The 9,216-nt window shown below is 35.3% G+C and overlaps 1 protein-coding gene across 1 annotated transcript; it reads left to right on the top strand.

The window, feature by feature from the left end:
• The first annotated feature begins 1,480 nt into the window (after positions 1 to 1,480).
• LOC127118149 (uncharacterized) lies at positions 1,481 to 6,008 on the top strand. The gene is made up of 6 exons (XM_051048299.1): positions 1,481 to 2,085; positions 2,810 to 3,599; positions 3,673 to 3,952; positions 4,292 to 4,678; positions 4,760 to 4,903; positions 5,506 to 6,008. Exons 1-6 carry the CDS (start codon positions 1,800 to 1,802, stop codon positions 5,686 to 5,688), a joined length of 2,070 nt encoding a protein of 689 aa, XP_050904256.1. The 5' UTR covers positions 1,481 to 1,799; the 3' UTR covers positions 5,689 to 6,008.
• The last annotated feature ends 3,208 nt before the right edge of the window (positions 6,009 to 9,216 follow it).

A 9,216-nucleotide genomic window follows, 5' to 3' on the forward strand; every position in this document is an offset into this window, starting at 1 on the left:
TTTGTGTTCAAGCTACCGTTTCTGTCGTTCATCTTCGTTCTTATGCAAATCACTCAATTCTCACAAATAACCGTGTTTCCCAAACCCTGAGACAAGATCTGTTATTCTCTTTGATTTCAAACTTCAATTCAATGCGAATTTCAGAAACGAAATCAATTACACACCTCAGTACACTCGTGTTTCCCTATGAATCGAACCAGAGCTCTAGATACTAATTGTTGGAGTTCAACAATGAACCTCCATTAACATTGCACAAGAATGAAGAGAATGAAGAAGATGAAGAACAATTGCAGAGAGAGAGAGAGAGAGAGAGAGAGAGAGAGAGAGAGAGAGAGAGAGAGAGAGAGAGAGAGAGAGAGAGAGAACTAACTTTCTCAAAATGCAAAATTTGAATTCTGTTTTATTCTATTACAAGCTGTAACTAACTATTGATTTATATACTAACCTAAGTCCTAATGCAAACTTAATGAAACTGAAATTAAACTCAAATGCAAACTCACAACTTGAGATGAATTACATTTAACAGGCAGAACATCTAAGATCATGATTTAACGCATGCAGATTAATAAAGACTCATAATACTTGAACTTACCCAAGATAAACTCATCATAACACATTATTAAATGTCTCACGAGCTTCCCGCATTTGAGGAAATCACCCTTTAAGCATCACTTAAGGGACTCATCCCCAAGTAACGCCCGAGGGACTTGTCCTATAAGCATCGCTTCAAGGACTTTTCACAGACACCCTTGAAGAGCTCGTCCATTAAGGGACTATCCTCCAAATAACACTTAATAAATTCACTATATATCTTTTTTGAGGGACTCTCCCCTATGCCTTATATAGAAGACCCTTTTCTGAAGAAGTTATTCACACTTCCCAAGAAAGAAACTCTTCCTCTTATTCTTAGAGAAAATGAGTCTTCTTATTTTCACACCATTACTAAACAGTTGAAATGGAACCGACCGACTAATCACAATATTCCCTCTCCTAAAAATTCTCTCGTAAGTAGAGTGACCAAGTATTATTTTACGACATTTTATGAGGAAGAAGTTGTATTCATGGATGTCATATTTGACAAAATCCAAAAAGAAAACCGTACACTGTACATACATAGTGTGTCTCAACACTAAACAAATTCAATTTCTATTGTTTTTATCGAATTGACACTAGAATTATACTCTTGTCTCAACTCACAACCGTAAAAACAAAAACAAAAAACCATAAATACTTTCAAAAATCTTCATCAGAGTTTGAAATAATTTTCATGTAAAACTTCGTATTCGTACTAGCATTAATGATCCACACATGTAATACCCAATTTTCACACGCGCCACATCATGTCCATCGCGTTAAACATGTGAATAGATTACCTAATTAACCTAGTCAATTGAATCAACTACGCAATTAATTGAATTAACTAGAATTTTGTCCGTAATTAACGAAGTGTTAAGACTCTTTGAAAAAGTGAGTGCCAATTAAACCTTTATTTTCTCTCTCTCTCTCTCTCTACTTTTCAAAAGTTGGTAAGACAAAGACACCCTTTGATTCGCTTATGTTTTACACAGAAAACACAATCGCAGAGAGAGAAACAAACACACAGAATTCATCTATGTACACTTTCTCTCCCTCTCTTTTACCACCACCAAACCATGCAATTCACACACCATGTGCCATATTACACTTTTACCCCCTCAACCTCTCTTAATTCACATGTTCTACCCTTCTCTTCAACACAGCAACCTCAACAACAAAAACACATTCATCTTCACCATCCTTAACCTCTCCTCGTCGCGTTCATGGCTAGCGTCGAAACTGTTCTAGAATTCCTAAGAAAAAATGGACTATCACAAGCAGAATCAGCTCTCAGAGAAGACATCATTGAAAAGACCAACCTCGCTTCCTTTGACTTCGAGAAATTCTTCTTTCCGATGGTTCCTCCCCCTCCTCCGGTCAAACTCCGGTCTATTTCACGGTCGTCGGGGTTTCCCGCCGACGAAGAAAAATTCTTCAAATCGAACTCTGTTTCTTCCGATGAACAGTTTGTTAGCATCGGTTCACCTAGTTCTCGTGTTTCTTCTTTAGGTACTATTTTTTTTTTCTTTTTCATATTCATTAATTGATTAATTTCTTATATTGATCAATTATTAATTATTTATGCTCTGTTTTATTAATTGTGGATTTGTGATCGTTAATTGAGATTTTCTTGAATTAGACGTGTTTAATTTTGAAATTAGAAACAATGTTCATTTAGATCGTTTAAGAGTTGTAATTTTAGTTTCTGGAATTTGTGCATTTGGATCGCATAATTGATTGATTAAATTCTAATTTTAGTTTCTTCAAAATTGTTCTTATCTTAGTTCTTGTTTTTATTTATATAATCTATTTGATTTTTTTTAACTTTTAGTGAATTTATGTTTCATAATTTGGATTATATTAAATGCAGATGAAGTGCTTTAATTTTGTCAGAAATATAAAGTATAGTCATTGTTCAGTGTATTTTATATATTTTTTTAATAAATTCAACTGATATTTTAAATTCTTAGCAAGGTTTTAAATAACGGTCGCGCGGTCGTCTTTAGGTTTTTGTGATTTTGGTCGGTATAGATGTTGGGACACTGATTGTGGTCATCACGATCGTCGCGATGAGAATAAACACAATTTGTTCTTTTCACTAGAATTGTGAATAATGGTATTTGTATCGGCACCTTCTGGCGCTGTTTTGTCGCGAACCGTTTTTTAAAACCTTGATTGTTAGTGAATAAAAAGTTAGGGCGTTTTATAACTTGGGTTTTATTTTTGTGTGCAGAATTTATCAATCCATATGGAATCAATTCATCATCTCAGACGCAGAATGATTCTGAATCTTCATCTGATAGATTGTCACAATTCGGCACAGCGCGTGATTATCATGAATTCGATATGCAACATGAACCGTATTGGTATAATGAAAATGATGATGATTTCATGACTCCTAGTTTTGATGGACCAGATTTCTTTGGGTGTGAAACTGAAGATAAGTTTGTTACAGAAAATCAACGAGAGAATTCTCCCGATCTTCGTTACAACTATAAAGAAATAAGTTTAGAGGGAAATGAGGGTTACGTGGACGAGCGGATGAAGCAATGCATTTGTAATCATTCATCTGTAGTTGATGAAAATGCAAGTTACTCAAAAGATTACTGTCACGGGGCCGAGAAAGACACTGATTCACATAATCGTGAAGTTCCTATAAACTTTAGCTACTCTGATTTGAAGGAAATTGATCGGAATGATTTTCATTTGAAGGATATTATCGATTCTTTTGATTCTGCTCCGCTGCTTACCGTGAAGCGAAGTATTGATTCGTACACTAAAAATGACAGCAATGAGAAATATAAAGATTCGTATGACTTAACTATAACAGTTGCTGAAACGGATCTATCGAATGGGATCGACCCCTATGAAGTAAGAGATGATCCAGAGTTGAGTGAAGGTTTCAGAGATCAGGACGTTGCTGCGGATGTAGAGGATAATAATACCGACGACGAGCTCTTAAAATACATTCAAGACGATGAATACGAAGTATTTGAGCTAAGAATCGTACATAGAAAGAACAGGTATTATGGCTATACACTCTTTTTTTAAAGTGTTTTGAATATAATTCGCTATAATCTATTACTGCATTTATAGGACTGGATTCGAAGAAAATAAAGAAGTGCCGATTGTGCTAAATACAGTCATGGCTGGAAGATACTATGTAACAGAATATCTCGGTTCAGCTGCATTCAGTAGGGTTGTTCAAGCACACGATCTTCAGATGGGAATCGATGTTTGTTTGAAGATTATTAAAAACGATAAGGATTTCTTTGATCAAAGCCTAGACGAAATCAAGCTTCTAAAACTCGTCAATAAGCATGATCCGGGAGATAAACACCACATATTGCGTCTTTATGACTATTTCTACCATCAGGTATGTGTCATATATGGCGATTTTATTTCATTTTGTTCAAGCTGCAGAGTCATCTTAAATTTTTGGAGGCCATGTGTAGGTTAGTCGTAGTTTAATCATGGCAAAAAAAATAGAGGCCCTATTTAAGCGTGATTTAATCGAACCAATATTTTATGAGACCCTATTTAGCCAAGATTTAACCGTGACAAGTTTTGAGCCCTGAGCGGTAGCCCGCCTTGCACGTCCTCAAAGACGGTCCTGTCAAGCTGGATCCAAATATTTGTTTAACTATGCAAGCTTAGAAACTTTAAGCCTTATTTTTAACATTAAGTTAACTTATCTTGAATGAAATCTACACAGGAGCATTTATTCATCGTGACCGAACTTCTGCGAGCAAACTTGTATGAATTTCAGAAATTCAACCAAGAATCAGGAGGTGAAGCATATTTTACATTACATAGATTACAGCTCATTACTCGACAGTGTTTGGAGGCTTTAGAATATTTGCATAACCTGGGAATCGTTCATTGCGACCTGAAGCCCGAAAACGTTCTAGTAAAAAGTTACAAAAAATGTGAAATCAAGATTATTGATCTTGGAAGCAGTTGCTTTAAAACAGACAATTTGTGCCTATATGTACAATCGCGATCTTATAGAGCTCCCGAAGTCATGTTAGGCCTTCAATACGATGAAAAGATTGATATCTGGTCGCTCGGCTGCATTTTGGCTGAGCTATGCTCCGGCGAAGTACGTTCTAATTTGTATTTCTTATGATATAAATGAAAATACATCTCTCTATGATTTTCTGAGTTTTTTTTACGGCTATAGGTGCTCTTTCCAAATGATGCTGTCGTGATGATTCTCGCGCGCATGGTTGGAATGTTTGGTCCTTTCGACATGGAGATGTTGGTGAAAGGGCAAGAAACACATAAATACTTCACAAAAGAATATGACATTTACTTTGTAAACGAGGTTTGTTGCTTTTCTATCATAATGTTATCATATTTCGTATCTTTCTGTTCCGGACGGACCAAAATAGTCACACATTGCTTGGGAATCGAGGTTAATGGTAGTTTATATACAACACTCGTATACCTCAACCCAACAAGGCGTCTTTTTTAAAGGACAAAGCCTCGAGGGTTCTCACACAAAGCAAACAATACCTTATAGCAACAGAGGCGCGGATTTGAGGTTGACCGAAATGTTGGCACTAGAAGGAGGGGCCGGGCGCACATGCTTGAACCCTTCCCCTTAACTTCAACTGTAGACAACTTTTTCGGACCGGCCAAAATAGTCCCATAACAATGCGCCTTTTTTCAAAGACAACCCTGACGTCGACAGGAACAATTTTTATTCATAACATTGTAGGTCCTACAATTTTGGACAACTGTTTGAACTCTACAATAGAAGGAGGGGCTAGGCTCACATGCTTGAACCCTTCCCGTTAGCCTCGACTATGGACAACTGTTCTGGGCTGACCAAAATAGTCTCACCATGAGGCGTCTTTTCTAAAGGACAAAACCCGGAGATCTTGTAGGTCCTTCTTTCTAATCTTCATTAATATATATCCACAGGAGACAGATCAACTAGAGTACTTAATTCCAGAAGAGACATCATTGGAGCAGCACCTACGGATCACGGATACCATGTTTATCGACTTTGTCGGATACTTACTTAACACCAACCCGAAAAGAAGACCAACTGCAAGACAGGCACTAAAACATCCATGGCTTTCCTATGTTTACAAGTCCATGTAACAACATTCTTTCTCTGGTATGAATGTGCTATAATTCTGTTGGAGTTGTTTATACAAGTGTCTCAAGCTTGTTTTCAGCATATTGCAACTCTTGCAATCAAAATTTTGGTTTGTTATACACAACAACAAGTAAATTCATCGTTTCGTTGTTGTATATTTTGTTTTTTTGTTTGTTTCAAGCTTATGAACAGTTTGTTCTTTGTATATAATTCTTTTCATGAAGGATTGAGCATCACCATAATAACATTTTGATGCCACCTTTTACAATTCTAACACAGTATATTTCTTTGATTTGAATGCATTTCAAAAGTACTTGGTGAATGTTTGGTTATATTTAGTGATCTCGGACATCCCAAAGCTGAAATTATTGTGATTTTCTTAAGTTTGTTTCATTTAACAGTGGACCTTAAATTTGATTTTATTTTATGATAACGGAAATTAAATTAGGAAATAGAACAAGGCATACTAACACCTCTCTTGAATGTATATGGGTCGGTTTGTCCTATCCTAATATGTTACTTAATCCATTCAAATTTGAATGGTTGGGTTCATCCTGAAACACAATTAAAACCGGTCCAAATTAATCCGGTTAATTATGGGTTGAGATGAGTTGGATTTGCTTGAATAAAATAAAAAACAATTTTTTAGTATATATCTTTTTTAAATTCTAATTTTTTTGACAATTGTATAATTGATAAAACACACCATATAATGTCAAATAAAATTCATTCATATATCATAATATCAAATAAAATTCATTCATATATCATAACATTTAATAAAAAATCAAATTCCACAAAACACTTCATTTCTACAAAATCCATAATTTGGAAATGATAAAAAAACAAATAAGCAACCACATTTAGTATTAGAAGTGTGTAATCATTTCTACAAAATCCATAACTTGGAAATGATACAAAAACAAATAAGCAACCACACTTAAGTGTTCCAGGCCGACCGAAATTATCATCGGCCGACCACTAAGAGGAAATCATACTTCATCTGAAGTACTAGTGGCATAAAGGAATTATCGTATGGAAGCGAATAGACAATCCAAATCAATGATACATCCAATAATTTTCCACATCACGCGACTAGCAGATAACAAGTTGTTATAACCACATCACTATATAAAGGATAAGTGCGAAGAATTCAGGTACACAATTTCAAATTCAATTTTCATTCTCTTCTCCCTTACATACTTATTTGAGCGTTTGAGTGCTAACTTTGCAAATCAACCCCTCCTCCACTGCATTGGAATCTCAGATCCACCATTATCCATCATTTCCATCGAATCACCAATCAATTATGGTTCCACAATAGAACAATAACACCATATGTGGAAATCGACTTCTTATTCCCGCGTTTTCCACAATCGCATGTCCGCTGTTTAATTCATCGTTTCAAAAACTTTTCATTTTATTAGATTAAGAGTTATAAAAATCGAACATGAAACCCATCGCGTTCGACTTAATCAAGTTGCATATCAACCTTGATTTCCCGAATTTCTAGATTCCTGACTTCCAAACATTTCAAAAACGAAAGGATCTAGAGCTATTTGTTATGCAGCATTGTAAGATCCCAATTTTGACCCTAAGATCCCTTATGCTATTCTCATCATATGCATTAGCATTGGGATCATATCTTGGCATCCTCCTTACCCCTCATTCATTGGGTTTGTATTGGGAGAGATCACCAAGCACTTTTGATTGTATCATATTTCATTTTTCTTTATTTTACTAACCAAAATACCAAAAATATGTCATTGTATAGTTTAACTCTTTTGTAGGTAGTGCATGCTCACATTTGATCTATCAAGCTCATATCTAGGGTTTAAGACCCTCATTGCAAGGAGATAAATCAAGAATTAGTCTACTATGACTCTAAGCATCATATATGGATCCCCATGATCTTCACATGTTATTTTGATCAAGAAATCATCAAGAGTTTGGAATTGGTTTGCCTCGGAAACCCTAATTCATCTAGGTATCTTATGTGACTTCTTCAACAAGCTTCTTCGACAATTGATCAAATATTTCAAGGGATACTTCACATTTCATAATCTTATGCATATATGATCCTCTATGAGTCCAAAAAGTCAAGAGGATAGCAAGCTAGCAAGTTGGTTCATGGTGGTTGACCAGAGGAAGTCAACTGATCAAAACTACGGTTCCTTAGACCCTATATCCTACAATTTTTGTCATATGAAAATGATTTCAAGAGAAATGTTACTCTAAATGACATTTCAAACAACTTTCATGTTGAGGTCTAGAGCTATTTTTTCTTGGAATGTCATTTTTTATGGTGAAAGATTATAGGTCATTTTGTCTAAACCCTAATTTGAAGGTCAACTTCCCAATACTATAACTTACTCAATTTTTATGAGATGAAATTCATTCAAGTTGTATAATCAAATTCAAGATGTCTACTTCAACTTTTATGTTTATAGGAAGAGCAAATTCAACTTTTAAATGCATGTGATATGAGGAGACATTATAGGTCATTTTGGACCAATACCATTGAACAAGTGATTTTCCTCAACTTCTAAAATGTATAACTCCTTCATGATAAATCCAAATGAGGTCAAATTTGTGACCACTTTGAAGTAATTTGAGATAGATACAACTTTGATGAAGGAACATTTCTCATTTGAAGCGCATAGAAAAAGTTATCCAAGATGGAAGAAGTGAACATATGGCTTGACACTTAGAATTTTTTTTGGATATGTTTGATTTTCCAAACTTCCACCTCACAATTCATCATGATCTAAGCTTCAAATGAAAAAGTGTTCAACATGAAAGTTGTTCCTCTTGATCTAAGATTTCCAAAATGAAATTCTGGTAGCAGATATGAGATGTCGAAGGTAATGTCACGATACTAATATCTGAGTAACACAAACATGATAAAGATAAAGAATGGTAATGCAAAAGACACAAGCAATTGTTAACCCAGTTCGGTGCAACTCACCTACATCTGGGGGCTACCAATCCAGGAAGGAAATCCACTAAATAGAATCAGTTCAAAGACTCTCAGTACACTTCAACAAGTTACAGTCTTTCTCACCTAATTTCTACCCGTGCAATTTCTACCTAAGCACTCTTAGATATGAGAACCCACTCACTCCCCCTCAATCACACCTCTGATTTTAAACAACAATTCCTTGTGAAAAGAAGACACTTTTCAATAACACACACTTGATCTTACTTAGCAGTTTCAATCAAGTAGACACACACTTGATCTTGCTTAACAACTTTGATTAAGTAGACACACACTTGATCTGGCTTAACAGCTTTGATCAAGTAGGCACACACTCGATCTTGCTTAATAGCTTTGATCAAGTAGACACACACTCTTGCTTACAAGCTTAGAGTGACAAATTACAACCACAAATCAGACCAATTCAATCATCTATGGATGAATTGAATGACTTACAAGTCTCACGACTAAACAAGACACAAACCCTTATATTATCTCAATATTTCGCTCTGTATTGGTTGTGTACCAAATCAGGTTTTCCATGTCCTATTTA

This window comes from Lathyrus oleraceus, chromosome 2, assembly GCF_024323335.1.
Source record: "Lathyrus oleraceus cultivar Zhongwan6 chromosome 2, CAAS_Psat_ZW6_1.0, whole genome shotgun sequence".
NCBI lineage: Eukaryota > Viridiplantae > Streptophyta > Magnoliopsida > Fabales > Fabaceae > Lathyrus > Lathyrus oleraceus.